This window comes from Choloepus didactylus, chromosome 19 (genome assembly GCF_015220235.1).
Source record: "Choloepus didactylus isolate mChoDid1 chromosome 19, mChoDid1.pri, whole genome shotgun sequence".
In the NCBI taxonomy this organism is placed as follows: domain Eukaryota; kingdom Metazoa; phylum Chordata; class Mammalia; order Pilosa; family Megalonychidae; genus Choloepus; species Choloepus didactylus.
In genome coordinates this window covers 7,259,011-7,276,244 of record NC_051325.1, presented here as the reverse complement: position 1 = coordinate 7,276,244, position 17,234 = coordinate 7,259,011, and the positions used below count along the sequence as shown (strand labels likewise).

Here is a 17,234-nt window from a genome sequence, read left to right as displayed (position 1 = left end):
TAATGCTAAATCAATTCAAAAAGTTTAGGGAAGACACAGCAAAAGAGATAAAGGCTATAAAGAAAACACTGGGCATACATAAGGCAGAAATCGAAAGTTCAAAAAGCAACTGGCAGAATCTATGGAAATGAAAGGCACAACAAAAGAGACAAAAGACACAGTGGAAACATACAACAGCAGATCTCAAGAGGCAGAAGAAATCACTCAGGAACTGGAAAACAAGACACCTGAAAACCTACACACAAAGGAGCAGATGGAGAAAAGAATGAAAAAATATGAGCAATGTCTCTGGGAACTTAAGGACGAAATGAAATACAAGAATGTACGTATCACTGGTGTCCCAGAAGGAGAAGAGAAGGGAAAAGGGGCAGAAGCAATAATAGAAGAAATAATCAATGAAAATTTCTCATCTCTTATGAAAGACATAAAATTGCAGATCCAAGAAGTGCAGCGTACCCCAAACAGAATAGATCTGAAAGGCCTACACCAAGACACTTAATAATCAGATTATTAAACATCAAAGACAAAGAGAGAATCCTGAAAGCAGCAAGAGAAAAGCAATCCATCACATACAAAGGAAGCTTAATAAGACTATGTGTGGATCTCTCAGAAGAAATCATGGAGGCAAGAAGGAAGTGGTGTGATATAATTAAGATACTGAAAGAGAAAAACCACCAACCAAGAATCCTATATCCAGCAAAACTGTCCTTCAAATATGAGGGAGAGCTCAACATATTTTCTGACAAACAGACAATGAGAGACTTTGTGAACAAGACACCTGCCCTACAGGAAATACTAAAGGGAGCACTGCATAGTTATAGGAGAAGACAGGAGTGAGAGGTTTGGAACATAATTTTGGGAGATGGTAGCACAGCAATGTAAGTACACTGAACAAAGATAACTATGAATGCGGTTGAGAGAGGAAGGCTGGGAGCATGTGAGACACCAGAAGAAAGGAGGCAAGATAAAGATTGGGACTCTGTAACTCAGTGAAATCTAGAGTGGTCAACAATTGTGATAAAATGTACAAATACGTTCTTTCACGAGGGAGAACAAGCAAATGTCAACCTTGCAAGGTGTTAAAAATGGGAAGGCATTGGGGGAGGGATGCAATCAATGTAAACTAGAGACCGTAAGTAACAGAATCATTGTATTATGCTTCCTTTAATGTAACAAAGGCGATATACCAAGGTCAATGCAGATAAGAGGGGGGATAGGGGAGGCATGTGAGACACTTGACATTGGTGGTGCTGTCTGACTCTTCATACTACTTTGATTTAAGGTCATCTTTCCTTTTGCTGCTTCCTAGCTGTCTTTTTTTCTTCTTTCTTTTCTTTTTCTTTTGCCTCTCTACCTTCTTTGACTCTCCCTCCTGCCTTGTGGAAGAAATGTAGATGCCCTTATATAGATAGTGGTGAAAGTGGTGAACACCTAAAAATGTGACTATACAGGGAACCATCGATTTTTACTTAGGATGGAATGTATGACATGTGAACAAAACCATCTTAAAAAAAAAAAAATGGGTTGATGACGAAACCTTGAGGGCAATGTACTGAGTGAAATAAGCCAGACACATAAGGACAAATATTCCAGGGTCTCACTGATAGGAACTAATTATAATATGTAAACTCATAGACATGAAATACAAGGTACCAAGATATAGGACAAGGCTAAAGAATGGGGAGCGGTTGCTTAGTATGAGCAGAATGTTTAACTAGGATGAACTTAAATGTTTGGAAATGAACAGGGGTGTCGGTAGCAAAATGTGAGAATAACTAACAGCGCTGAATGGTGCGTGAATGAGGTGGAAAGGGGAAGCTCAGAGTCATATATGTCATCAGAGGGAAAGTTGGAGGTTAAAAGATGGGAATGTATAAAACTGAATCCTATGGTGGGCAATGTCCACGACTAACTGTACAAATACTAGAAATCTCTTCCATGAACCAGAACAAATATATGACAATACAACTAGAAGTCTAATAATAGAGGGGCATATAGGGAAAAAATATATACCCATTGCAAACTATATACTACAGTTTGTAGTATTTCAACGTTCTTTCACAAACAGTAACAAATGTACTATACCAACACTACGAGTCAACAATGGAGGGGGGTTAGGATATGGGAGAATTCGAGTTTCCTTTGCTTTTTTTTTTTTTTTTTTTTGTCTTTCACTTTATTTCTTGTCTGGAGTAATGAAAAGGTTCTAAAAATTGAACAAATATTAAGTGTGATGATGGATGCACAGCTGTATGAGGGTACCAGAGGCAACTGATGGTATACTTTGGATCTTTGGATAGTTGCATGGTATGTGAACAATCTCAATAAAAAAAAAAAAAAACATGTTAACATAAACAGCACGATTTCATGAAAAATAACTATATTTTCCAAAACAAACATTTACTGGGAAGAGAGGTACTGTTTTACTTTTACAAGTCTCATTTACAGCTGGCTTAATAAAAGACAGTGGGATTCTCTGCTCCTGCCTCCAGTCTGTTGCGATTTCACACCCCAGAGAGCCTCTGGAAAGCCCCACTGCACACCCATAAGAGAAAGAGAGAAAGGCAAACAGCATCTTAGTGCTAACACAAGGGTAGTTCTGACCTAGCAGACCCCTAGAAAGGGTCTCAGAGGCCCCAGAGTTTCTGGACCACATTTTGAGAACCACTAATCTAGTTAAAGACCTGATTAAGAGGGATGGGAGAAAAGTTGTGAGAAAACAAAAACATCAAAATCATAAATAAAAGGTAATTACATGCAAAACTGAACATGTATGATTATATACGACAAACTGAAAAATATCGTGACTTAACCTCATTGCAATTTCAAAGAATGTTTTCCACAAAAGATATTTTGGGTATGTGGGAAAGGTAATATTTATTCAACAATGCAGTATTAAAGAACATATCTAACTACAACATTTTCCAAACTTATCCAACCATGTAACCTGCTATTCCAGTTATGCCTATTAAATTCAGACACCAACACACTACAGAGTAGATGTGGGGAAAACGTGCGGTTCCTTCATGTTTTTAACTTGAGTGCTGTATCGTAGGCTCATTGCAACTTTGCAGGTACTGAATGAACAAGGCACAAAAAGTAGCTAACTGTCAGAAAGTTAAAAACTTTTGCTAAAGTGGGCAACTGAACTGAAGATGGGAGAGTTCTATAGAGCACTCATCATAAACTTTTTTCTTTATTGAGCTATAATTCACATATCATACAAATCATCATTTTAAAGGTTCAATTCAATGGTTTTTAGTAAACTCACAAATTGTACAACTGTCACAACTATCTGATTCCAGATCATTTTCATTACTCAAAAGAAATCCCATCCAGTTACTCCCCAGTCCTTCCCCGAAACCCAGGCAACCATGAATCTGCTTTCTGTCTCTATGGATTTCTCCATACTAGATACTGCATATAAACGGGATAATATAATACGTGGTGTTTTGCAACTGGCTGCTTCCATGCACCGTAACGTTTTCAAGGCTCATTCGTATCACGGCACAGATCAGTTCTTCATTCCTTTTTATGTCTGAGTACTATTCCATCGTATGGACAGAGCATTTTGTGTATCCACTTACCTGCTGATGGACACTTGGGTTGTTTCCATCTTTTAACTACTGTGAATATGCTGCTATAAACATCAGGGTCCAAGTTTTTGTTGGAGATATGTTTTCATTTCTCCTGAGTATACCCCTAGGAGTGGAATTGCTGGGTCAAATGGTAATTCTATGTTTGACTTTCTGAGGAAGTACCAGACTCTTTCCAAAGTGGTTGCACTGTTTGACATTCCCACCAGCTGCGTGGAGCATTCCGCTCTCTTCACATCCTCGCCAACACCTCTTACCTGACTTTGTGATCACAGCCATCCAGAGAATGTAAAGTGGCATCTCACTGTAGTTTCGATTTGCATTTTCCTGATGACTAATGATGCTGAGCATCTTTTCATTTGCTTGCTAACCATTTGTACATCTTCTTTGGAGAAATGTCTTTAACAGATCCTCAGCCCATTTTTACGCTGAATTGCCTTTTTATTATTATAAAATGTTCTTTATATATTCTACATGCTACTCCCTTATCAAATGTTTCATTTGCAATTATTTTCTCCTGTTCTGTGGCTTGTCTTTTCATTCTCTCGATGTCCTTTGCAGCCCAAAAGCTTTAATTTTGTTAAGTCTGACTTACCTGCTTTTTTTTCTTTTGTTGCTTGTGCTTTTGGTGTCATACTAAGAAACCATTGCCTAATCCAAGGTCACAAAGATTTATGCCTATGTATGTTCTCTTCCGAACGTTTTACATTTGAATTAATTTTTGTACGTAGTGTGTGACATAGGGGTTCAACTTCATTCATTTGTATGTCAATATTCTATTTTCCCAGCACTATTCGTTGAAAAAGACTATTCTTTTCCCATTGAATTGTCTTGGTATCCTTTTCAAAAACCAGTTAGCTATAAATGTGAGGGTATTTTCCTGGATTTTTTTTCAATTCTATTTGTTTAGTCTATACATCTACCCTTATGCCAGTCCCACACGGTCCTGATGACTACAGCTTTGTAGTTAAGTCTTGAAATTGAGAAGTATGAGTCCTTCAACTGTGTTCTTCTTTTCCAAATTGTTTGGCTATGCTGGGTGCCTTGCAACTCCATGTGAACTTTAGGATTCACTTGTTAATTTCTGGAAAAAGCCAGCTGGACTTTTGATGGGTATCTTAGTTTGCTAGAGCTGCTATGACAAATACCACATGGTGGGCTGGCTTAAATAACAAGCATTTATTGCCTCATGATTTTGAAGACTCGAAGTCCAAAACCAGGATGTTTTTGCCTGGAGTCTGTGATGGCAGTCCTCCAACACAGAGTATCCTCCTCGAGCTTTCTCTGACTTCTGGCTTCTCTGAGTCTGAATTTCCTCTCTTCATAAGGTTCCCAGTCATTCGGACTATGGCCTGCCATCATCACTCGTGGCCACCCCTAAACAGGATTTCAAGGTCCCATTCACAAATGAGTCTACAGCCTGACTCACCTTAAAGAGCCAGAAACACTATTTACAAAAGGGTTCACACAGCACCACATATTAACATCTGACTGTGCTTCTGTGGAGCACATGATTCAATCCCCAACAATGGGATTGCATTAAAGCTAAAGATCCATTTTGGGAGAACTGCCATCCTTACAATATTAAGTCTCCCAACCCACGAACACCAGAAATGGATTGGCTTTTACAAAGGGGATTTATTTGGTTACAAATTTAAAGTCCTAAGGCCACACAAGTGTCCCGACTAAGGCAACAACAAGAGGATACCTTCACTGAAGAATGGCCAGTGGCATCTGGAACACCTCTGTCAGCTCGGGAGGCATGAGGCTGGCATCTGCTGTTCATTTGCTCCCAGGTTGTGTTTCAAAATGGCTTTCTCCAAAATGTCTCTGGGCTTCTGTCTCTCTTAGCTTCTCCAGAGCAAACTCTGGGCTAGCATCTCTTAGCTAAACATCTCCAAACATCCATCTGTCCACATCTCCAAACAGCTCTAAGCATCAGCAAGCATCTGGGTCTGGGTCAGCTCTTTGTAAAGAACTTCAGAAAACTAATCAAGACCCACCCTGAATGGGTGGAGTCAAATCTCCATGAAAACATTCTAACCAAAAACATTAATAAGTCTGCTCCACAAGACTGCATGAAAGAATATGGCTTTTGGGGGGACATGATATATCCAAACTGGCACGGCAGCGCTCAGGGTACGTCTCTGCAGAGGGTGTGTGAAGGCTTGCGGCATTCTGAGCGGCCTTTTCGTGGTCGGGAGGGTCATGAGGGTGGCGGGGGGAAGGGCGGGTGCAGCAGTAAGCACCAGTCTATGCACCCCAGCGGCAGGCGTGGTGCTGGCCTGGTCCCTATGCCCCTTGAAGAGGGAGGCGGGCAGATCACGATCGCTGAGATGCCTGCATCTAAGCCCTCGCTTCTGGACTCTGCCTTCACCTATGTCCATTCCAGGACAAACTCAAGGACAGAAGAACTCAGAGCACCTTAGGGAAGACGGATAGTAAAGAAATGACCAATGGAGTCTGCCATGCATGTGAAAATGATGCCGGAATTCCAGAACAGTTCAATTTGCACCAAGACCCTACAAGAGTAGAAGAAATGATCTGTGGTCTCACCAAAGGAGAGGCTGCCACACCTCAGATAATAAGCGACTTTGATTTGATGCTAAGTCACAGCAAAAAAATGCCTAACGTGTCATCACTGACAACTATAAGCTGGTTACAGATGAGCGTCAAAAGAAGTTATTACAACTAGAGGAAAATATGATGCTATTGAAGTCGATCCTGTTCTTACCATAGAAGAGAAGTGCCCTTATATATAAACTATGTAGTCTGCTTGTTAAACAAGCCTGACCAAAAGCTAAACTTAAAGAAATTGTGGGAGGATCTGATGTTATGCTCAAGGAAAGATATGAGAATTTCCTTTATTAGCTCCAACAGCACAGTATCCCTGTGTTCACATTTTCGGCTGGTATTGATGATGTACTAGAGGAGGTTATCTGAGTTGGTGTTTATCATCCAAATGTCAAAGGAGTATCCAACTTCATGGATTTTGATGGAAATGGGGATTTAAAGGAGAATTAATTCATGTACTTAACAAACATGATGGTGCCTTAGAGAACATAGAATATTTCAGTCTACTAAAAGCCAAGAGCAACGAAACTCTGCTGGAAGGCTCCTGAGAAGTCTGAAAACTGGTGTTCCAGCTTGCTAAAGCTGCCAAAACGCAACACACGAGAAACGGACTGGATTTTACAACGGGGGTTTATTAGTTCACAAACTTACAGTTCCAGGACCATGAAAACGTCCCAGTTAAGGCATCAATAGGACGATACCTTTTCTGACGGAAGTCTGATGGCATCTGGGATTCCTCTGTCACCAAGGGTAGGCACATGGCAGGCATCTGCTGGGCCTGTCCCAGGGGGAGCTTCTGGTTTCCACTGCTTCCTCCAAAATGTTTCTGGGCTTCTGAGTTAGCTTCTTTCTCTCAGCTCCTGTGCATCTCCACTTGTTTCTCCCAGGTCACTTCTCTCTAAGCATCTGGGGGTCCTCTCTTAGCTTCTCCAGGGCAAACTCCGGGCTTCCTCTCTTAGCTTAGCATCTCCGAACATCTTTCTGTCTGCATTTCCAAGCGTATGGGTCTGTGCTGGCCCCTGAGCTCTCTCAAGGACTCCAGTAAACTAATCAAGACCCACCTTGAATGGGCGGGGTCACATCACCATGGAAATAATCTTATCAAAAGGTCTCACCCACAACTGGTTGGGTCACATCTCCATGGAAACAACCGAATCAAAAGATCCCACCCACAATAGGTCTGCCCCCACAAGACTGGATTACAAGAACATGGCCTTTAACTGGGTACATAACAGATCCAAACTAGCATACCTCGTTATCCAAATGATACAGCAAATGAACTTCAGAACAGTACATGGACTCTTATGATATTGTTTCAGTAAAAGATTGGAGGAGTCAACTCTATTGTACAGAAGATTCTAGAAACAAGCATTCCTGAAGACTCTCCCATAGGAGCAACTGCAAGATGCAAGAACTGCTCATGTGTTCATCTTGCTAAAAGACTTATTTATAATATATTCTTGTTTTGGAAAGTTTTCCGTTACGTTACTTCAGTATTTTCAGATATGTCGAATCCATGAACTGGAAGCTCCTTTTTCTTTACCTCTGTCAACACACTCCCCCCACCATATTTCTTAACAGATTTTTAAAAATCTTAAAGCTAAAATTAGGAAAATAATTTCCTACTTTTCCAAAATGGATTTTGTAGTTTAAAACTATCCTGGATTTGTTGAGCAGTATTTTGACAGTGGGTAAATTTGTAAGAGTTTAAAAAGAAATTTTATGAAATGTTAAAATAACACACCTGACTTCAAATATTGCCATTTTCATAATTTGGGTGAACTACGCTGATGGTGCCATCATCTCCTGAAATCATGTCATGTTTGGTTATTTTGTTTTGAGAAATCAATATTTACTAGAAAAGATCAGAAAGGTGGCATTTGGAGGACACTTGGTGTCCATATGTCACTAATCATGACAAAATGTTCTGTACTGAAGCACTGATGATAAACATGAAATGGAAAATCTTTTTGTAAAAAAAAAAAATATGAGGCAATCAGAGAAATTTGTAAACTGCCTAAGACATTATTGATATAAAGGGTTACTGACAATTTTTTTTTAGGAGTCATAATGGTATGACTTTTTAAGAGTCCTTCTCTTTTACAGATACATGCCTATTGAAATATCCAGTATGCTGTCTGATGGTGGCTTACATAACCTGGGAGTGGTGAGTAGAATCTAGTGAAGTAAGACCGGCCATGAACTGGAGTTGATGACTGGTGAACCCAAGCAGTGGGTATGTGGAAAAAGTTAATTATAATAGTCACTTGATTTTCATATATATTTGAAATTCTGTATAACGAAAATTTTTAAATCTTCCCTTCTCAGCTCAAGCAGGAGAGCTGCTTCTTTTGAACTTTGCAGCATAACCTTCTCCCTGAACGTGTGCTGGCCCACATGACGCAGTGAGCTCTGCCTCGGTTCTGACATTAAAAATGAGGGAGGAGTCCGATGTGGGATCAGACACCCAGGGGAGTGAATCTCCCTGGCAACGTGGAATATGACTCCCGGGGAGGAATGTAGACCTGGCATCGTGGGACGGAGAACATCTTCTTGACCAAAAGGGGGATGTGAAAGGAAATGAAATAAGCTTCAGTGGCAGAGAGAATCCAAAAGGAGCCGAGAGATCACTCTGGTGGGCACTCTTACGCACACTTTAGACAACCCTTTTTAGGTTCTAAAGAATTGGGGTAGCTGGTGGTGGATACCTGAAACTATCAAACTACAACCCAGAACCCATGAATCTCGAAGACAGTTGTATAAAAATGTAGCTTATGAGGGGTGACAAGGGGATTGGGAAAGCCATAAGGACCACACTCCACTTTGTCTAGTTTATGGATGGATGAGTAGAAAAATAGGGGAAGGAAACAAACAGACAAAGGTACCCAGTGTTCTTTTTTACTTCAATTGCTCTTTTTCACTCTAATTATTATTCTTGTTATTCTTGTGTGTGTGCTAATGAAGGTGTCAGGGATTGATTTGGGTGATGAATGTACAACTATGTAATGGTACTGTGAACAATTGAAAGTACGATTTGTTTTGTATGACTGCGTGGTATATGAATATATCTCAATAAAATGAAGATTAAAAAAAAAAAAAAATATCCACCCAGAATGAGGTGGGTCCCATCTTAAGATCTTGCTTACCAAGAGGTTCTGCTTACAATGGTTCCACACCCACAGGAATGGATTAGCTTCAAGAACAAAATCTTTTCTAGGGTATAGATAGCTTTAAAGCATCACAGACCACAAGAAGTTGAGTGACCTGATTAAAGTCACCCACTGTAATGGCTAGGAGCCTTGTACCCTAGAAAAATATGTCCTTGAACTTAAATCCATTGCTGTCTGTGTGAACCAATTGTAGTCAGGACCTTTTGATGAGGTTACTTCAGTTAAGGTGTTATCCAACTGAATCAAAATGGGTCTTAATCCTATTGCTAAAGACGTTAGAGAGAGAAAGGCAGAGGGAGCAACCAGAAGCAGAATATCCATGGAACCCCAGAGGAAAAGGGAGAAGCCAGGAGAGGCTACCATGTGTACTGTCATGTGACAGAAAAGCCAAGGACCAAGGATCTCCGGCATCCAGCCCCAGAATGCCACCGTCTTCTGGGAGAAAGCATTGCCTTGATGATGTCTTGATTTTGTACTTCTCTTAACCTCAGAACTGTGAGCCAGTAAATTCCCATTGTGTATGCCAACCCATTGCATGTATTTGTCGTAGCAGCCAGAAACTAAAACATCCACCCACTAAGTAACAAAATCAGGATCCAATGGTGGTAATATTACCTCTTCCCTAAATCTGCTGCATTTCCTAAATTCTCCATCTCCACTAGAGGCTTACCATCTACTCTAGCCAAACTGAACCAAGGGCATCATCTTGGAGCACTCTGTCTACCTCTCTGATCACATTCCTTCAATCCCCAAGTCCTGTCAGTCCATGTTTTATCTATGTCTTGTCTGCAGATGCTTGATTCATCCCCCGTGTATCCCTACCTTTTCAAGACCTCCAGTTTTTCTTTCCTGATTTACTCTGAAAGTATTCTGACTCATCTCCCTTCCTCTCATCGGGCTTCCTAATTTCACTTTCAACAGAAATTTTTCTAAAATGTGGACTTGATAATGAAATTCCCCTGTTTCAAAACTTCCTAAAGGACCACATTGCTCTTGGATATAAGTTGAGGTCCCATTACATGGCACATGCATACCCCTGCCTAGTCTAGACCCCACCTACCTGTCTAGCCTCACCTCTTGCCTCTTTTCTTTCTCTGTACTGCCCCTCTCCCTTTGCTATAGCTCTAATGAACTTAACTGCAGTTGCCTCAAACCTGCACTCTCGGACTATGTAGCCACTAGCCAAATGTAGCTATTTAAATTTAAATGAATTAGAATAAAATAAAATTAAAATTTTGGTTCTTTAGACAGACTACCCTTATTGCAGATGCTCAGTGGCTTCTTATGGTTGGTGGCTATCACAGTGGACAGCACAGATTATAGAACATTTCCATCATCACAGACACGTCAGTTGACCAGTGGCACTTCAAATACCAATACTTTCCCTTGCCTATGATCCTTCTCATAAGCTAGAAAGGTACTAAGGTGACTGAGTATGCTCCTTTTGCCTCACTTTTCTAACTCCTCCTTCCTGTTTTGGATAACTTCCTCTGAGTTGATGGTGTATTTCCTCTACTCCCAGCCATTGTCAGGATTCCTTTCTATGTTAGTCTCTATCAGCCTTCATTAAGTTTCTTTTCTATGCTATTCTTTATATGCGGGGCTTCCCTTAGCATAGTATGCTGTCACACATACTATAATTGTGTTTTTATTTGTCTTTATCCACCACTAGTCTCTAAACCTGTGTTTCTTGCTCTCCTTGGGTTTGGGGCACCCAGCTTAGTGCCTGGAACTTTACTAGCATGCCAATCAAACACTTGATTGATTAATGGATTAATTAAAAATTTTATTATATTTGTCTTGAAATAAAGAAGCATACCTACTAGAAAAAAAAAAAAAAAAAAAAATGAGGGAGGAGGCTGGCCCCACGCTGGGGCTGCAGTTACCTCGCAAAGCACCCCATCTTGCAAAGGGATACATGGAGACACTAAAAGCTCATTCACAAGCATCTCTCACAGGCAAGATTAAATTAAAAGCTAAACTTCAAGTGAAACACCATTAAATAAAAAACATTCCCTATGTATAAAACTGAATCCTATGGTGGGCAATGTCCATGATTAACTACAAATATTAGAAAACTCTTCCATGAACCAGAACATATGTATAACAATACAACTAGAAGTTAATAATAAAGGGGCATATAGGGAAGAAATACATACCTATTGCAAACTATATACTACAGTTAGTAGTATTTCAACATTGTTTCATAAACAGTAACAAATGTACTATACCAACACTACAAGTCAACAATTGAGGGGGGTTGGTTAGGGATATGGGAGGATTCGAGTTTCCTTTTCTTTTTCTTTCTTCTTTTTTTTCCATCTTTCACTTTATTTCTTGTCTGGAGTAATGAAAAGGTTCTAAAAATTGAACAAAAATTAAGTGTGGTGATGGATGCACAGATGTATGAGGGTACCAGGGGCAACTGACTGTACACTTTGGATCTTTGGATAATTGTATGGTATCTGAACAATCCCAATAAAAATTAAAAAAACAAACAAACAAACAAACAAAAAAATTCCCTAAAATCCTTTTTTTGGGGGGAGGGGGGTGGTGGTGGTAAAAACAACAAAAATTTATTATCTCACAGTTCTTGTTGTCAGATGGGTCTTATATGGCTAAAATCACCCAAATCTTTAAGATATGTAAAAGTCCTGTGAAGAGAAAGGGTTTTAAAAAATACAATGCTTTATGCAACCATAAAGCCCACTGAATGGCTGAGAGATTCCAAATGGAGTCGAGAGGTCACTCTGGTGGGCACTCTTACACACTATACAGATATCCCTCTTTAGGTTTTAGTGTATTGTAATAACTAGAAGGAAATACCTGAAACTACTGAACTGCAACCCAGTAGCCTGGATTCTTGAAGGCAACTGTATAACCATGTAGCTTACATGAAGTGACTGTGTGATTGTGAAAACCTTGTGGCTCACACTCCCTTTGTCCAGTGGATGGACAGATGAGTGGAAAAATGGGGACAAAAAGTAAATGAAAAATTGGGTGGGATAGGGGATGGAATGTTTTAGGTGTTCTTTTTTAGTTTTATTTTTATTTCTTTTGGAACAAGGAAAATGTTCAAAAATTAACTGGAGTGATGAATGCACAACTATATGATGGCACTGTGAATAAATGATTGAACACTGTGGATGACTGTAGGTATGTGAGTATTTCTCAATAAAACGGTATAAAAAATAAATTATTAAAAAAAAACCCACTGAAGGTCTGAGATACTGTGTGCTCTGTGTTCCTAATAAACATGGCCTGACATTAATATTCAGTACCCAGAACTTCAATGATGCATGTGCCAGGACAACTTCTGTCATTTAGACACTTTGGGGCACAGGACTCCTGTTTGGGGGAGTCAAATTTCTGTTCCATTTTTATATGCTGGGTGAGATGACTTGCCCAGACGCCACTCTTGGCTGATTCCTGGAGGGGGCTTGCACCCCATAGCTCCCGCCAAAGCCCCTCCCCAAACCACAAAACCAAAACCAAACAGAAAACAAAGGCGGGCGAGGGAGCTGGGGCAGAAGGAGAACCCTGAGGACACCCCGTCTCTGCAGGCATTTCATCTGTCGTGCTCTCGGCAGAGTCCACACAGGTCAGGAGAGGAAGACAGCCTCCGGGAGGGGGACGTGACCAGAACGGACCAGGAAAACGGAAACAAAGCCAATCACAGCTCCGACGTGAAAGGGCAAATGAACTGTGCAAGGATTAAGCCTCAAAGCGAGTCACTGTGAAGGAAGAATACTTAGGGAGGGGCAGTTTTGCTACTGACTGATGGAGAAAAGGGCAATTTCATAACTAAAGCGCAGGATGGGCTCAAGGAGTTGAGTCAGGGGTGGGGGAGTGAACCAGAGGTGGGTATTGGTTTAAATAAAGAGATTCGTCATGCTGCAAACCTGTCCCCAGGGTAGGAGTGAGGAGTGCAATGGTTTCTAGAAACCTCCAAACCTTACCGTCATAATTCAACTCAGTGCTTACCTCCCATCCAAGTAGGGAGCAGAGGCAGACAGAGAACAAGGAGCACCCCCTGCCACCCCCATTCTCCCCCATGTACGAGAAAATGCACCATCCCAGATGCTGAGAATCGTTAAGGTCAGCATCTACCTCTGCGGGAAACAGGACTAGGACCCTAAGATGCCCCGAGCCACCCCCCACAGCCTGGCTGCAAGAGCCCATACCTGATAAATAGCTTCATCACAAGCGTTCTGAAGACCCAAGTTCACCATCGTGTTCTGCAGGGTCCGGCCCATGTAGAATTCCAGGGAAAGGTAATAAATGCGCTGAGGAAGCAAAAGAAGGAATATTAGGAAGGCTAACTAAACATCCAAGAGCTCTGGAGGCAAAACCATTCAAAATTTTCCCTCGTTTTACCTACATTGATAATTTCCCCCACTAATATGAAGTTTCAAACATGCAGAAAAAGAGGAAGAACTGTGCCATGAATTTCCACATACTCACCACTTAGATGCTATCATTTTAATAGGTGACTATATTTGCTTTATCAAATAGCTGTGTATCTACATATCCATTCATCTTTTGACATTTAGAAGTCAAGTGCAGTCATCAGTTTTCCAATATGATATACAAGATATGCACACGTGCATGAAACTTGCATGCATTTAGCTAGACATATTTGTTTACAGTTCTTTAAGTGAAATTCGCATACAGTGAAATACACAAATCTCCAGTGCACCATTGCATTTGTTTTGATAAAACACACACCTGTGTAAACCCAATCCCCATAGATATCAGCCTTCTCCATCACCCCAAATGTCCCCTCCTGCCCTCCTGCACTGATATTTTAAGAAACAGCTCTGACTGTGCCCTCCTGCACCGTAGAAAAGATAGTCAATAGCTTACTAGATTAAGACATTTTGTTTCAAAGCTTGAGAAAGCACAAAGGCTTTCTGAAAATTAACAGACCAGAACAATATTTATTAAACAAAGGGTCCAGAAGTTAGAAAGGTAATGGCAAGGAACTCGTTTTTAAGGTCCAAAAGTTATACTTCAGAATTTACAGATTATCCTTGCTACCAATTTCAACTTCTTCCTTCATTAGTCTTCAGAGGGTGATGGGCAGGTTCCTTGGGGGGTTTCATTAATGTTAACCCCATACTGACCTCACACTGTCCAGAAAATGGGCTCACTCGCCTCAACAAATCTCTGCTGACCTGAAATTTCCAGGGACCCCTTCTCACCTGGAGCACTTTCTAACCCACCTCTCTATTCCCCAGGTGAGTGTGAATCACCCGTTTTCTGATCCGGGTGGGGGAGGCACATCCGCTTGGTGGTGAAGGACAAGGCTCCTAAACGGGATGATTCAGGACTGAGTCTGGCTTGACCTCTTGCCAGGTGTGGCATTCACAGCACTGACAAGGGGTAAAACAACCCTACAAGGCTGTCTTCCTTTACTGAGCCTCCCTGACAAATTCCACACAATGGGATGGCTTCAGCTACAAGCACTTATTGATTCTGAGGCTAGAAATCCAAATTCCCAAGGTCGCTCAGGCCATGCTATCTCCTGGAGTGGGAGCACCGATGCTGGCAATCCTCCTTCACGGGGAAATCTCTCTCTCCGAGTCTGCTCCTCCGGCTTCCACCGACTGTGTCAAAGGCCTCCAGCCATGGGGATTACGACCCACCCTGACTCCACCTGGCCACACCTTCACTAGTAGCAATATCTTCAAAGGGTCCCATGTGCAAATGGGTTCACAAGCAAAGGCATTTGGATTAAAATTTAAGCATGTCTTCGTGGGGCACGTGATTTAATCCCAAACAAAGGTACAAAATATTTTCAAAGTGTTAAGTGCAAAGCTGTAGGTACACATCTGTTTGTTAGGTCAGAGTCGTTCAGGAATCCACACAATGCAGCAAGTCATGGTTTAAGTAGAGAGTTTAAGGTTTGTTAGAGGAAGAAAGCAAAAGAAAGCAGGTGGGAGCCAGTGAAAAGAAACAAACAAAAAATGGCTCCAGCTCTCTATCTGAGAGCAGCATTTTTTAAAGGAAAAACCCACGTTGGGTGTTGGGGGGACAGCGTGCCTGCTAAGTGTGTTCTGTGCCTCGACTGGATGAGTGCTCATCAATTTCTGGGCTGACTGGTTGCTAGGGTTCTGAGTATTATTCTTCTCTGAAATGTAGCTGTATTATCTAGTAGAGGAAGCAGGCCTTTTGGTTTATTTGTGGTTGTTCATCTTATGGACCTATCTGATCTTGCCTTGTCTGCCCCCTGGGGTCTAGGTGCTGCTATGACTGGGATTTTTAAAACAGCCTTCAACCCTTAGTTTATGGCACACCTGGTATCTATGAGATAAGCAGCAAGGCCCCTGATCAGACATTCCTTCTATAAGTTAGACTCTTTTTTTCTGGGGTCTGACACTGTTGTTAAGTATTCAACAGATACCAGCTAATATCATTTGCCACCACTGTCAACAGATACTGGCTGAGTTCATGAATGCACCCCTTTCCTCAATCTCTAGGCAGAAGTCTGGTTTTCCTGTTGGCTTAGCTGCTAGCTGGCTCAGCCCCGCCCCGCCCTGCCCCAAAGACGTGTTCTAAAAGACAACCAACACATATGGTGCTCCCTGGGTGCCAAGCAGGCTTCTAAGAGCTTTCCATGTGCTGAACCACTCGCTCACTTCTCACAACACCCAACAGGGTCAATGGACAGGAAAGGGCAAGGCCAAGACCCCAACCCTAGCAGTTAGCTCTGCGTGCTTGCTGTGAAGCAGAACTCCAGATGCCTTTAGGGCAGCATTAAAAACAAATGGGGACGGAGTGACAACTCTTCCTTCCAGAAGAATTCCAACTAATTAATGTAGAAGAAATCCGAGGGAGGAGGACGGTGAGATGACAGTGGAGCAGGAGGCTCCAGGAAGCAGACCATCCACCAAACAACTTATTAAATTGGCAAGAACGGTATGAATCAACTACTTTGAAACTCCGAGTCAAGGGGAACACTGTGCAGCATCCAGGGAGGAGCTGCAAGAGGCTGGTAATTTGCAATGAAGGCCAGTGAGTTACACCCTCCCTGCAGGGGCTACTGAAACCTAGTACTGAGAATTAACAAATAACTGACAGCCTTGGTGTAGGTTAGCCTTTTGAAGTAGCTAGAGGCAAATATCAGTATGTTAGCTTTTTATAATAGCTGGAGGCAACTATCTATAACTGTTACAACTCACTTAACTTGTTTCCTTGATGCTGACGCTATGTTTTATACTCTTTACCTTATAATTGGACAGTCGTGAGTTACCTGGTGACGGTCTCCTCACGTAGCCCTTTGTTTTATCATCCCCAGTTCTTCATTCCCAATTCTTCATAACCCTCCATGACCTGTTCTGTTGAGCTTAAATCTCTTTACTTGTTATCTCATGTTAATTAAGTGATTTGCAACCTCTTTACTTATCTTATGTGGGTTGAACTATTTACAACTCTCCTGTAACCTATAACCACATGTATTACTGCAGCCAGCTTTGGTCAGTTCCTAATGGCCTGTTTTGTTGCGCTTAGTCTCTTTACTTGTCATCTTATGCTAATTAAGCATTTCAGCATAACCTCCTGTTGCAACCTGTAACCTGATGCTTACCCCAGCCAGCTTTTGTTAGTGCCCAAGAGCAGACTGTGGGGCCTGCGCTTTCACACTTTCAACTAAACAAATCAGTCAACATCTCCCAACCACCAGAAGTCACTATCTCCACCTCCCTTTGTGTGAATTTCAAAACACCCAAAGTTTCTCCATTTCACGGATGGGGACAGCTCCTGCTCTCCTGCCTCGTACAACTGCAATAAAGGCTCTTTCCCTGAAACCCAGTGTCCCAGGACTGATCATTAGTGCACCCAGCAGGTTCCCCATGTCTTGTCCGACAACACCACCATCCCCTTCCCCCAGGCT

General features: G+C 41.6%; 1 protein-coding gene and 1 pseudogene across 2 annotated transcripts in view; one reads left to right on the top strand and one right to left on the bottom strand.

Moving 5' to 3' along the window:
• PYGB (glycogen phosphorylase B) overlaps positions 1-17,234 on the bottom strand; it is a 75,263-nt gene that overhangs the window by 33,923 nt on the left and 24,106 nt on the right. For both annotated transcript variants that reach the window (XM_037812343.1, XM_037812342.1), the window contains exon 2: positions 13,525-13,626. In XM_037812343.1, the coding sequence (XP_037668271.1) occupies positions 13,525-13,626 (102 nt within the window). The remainder of the gene's footprint in view (positions 1-13,524; positions 13,627-17,234) is intronic.
• LOC119515452 lies at positions 6,065-13,080 on the top strand (annotated as a pseudogene).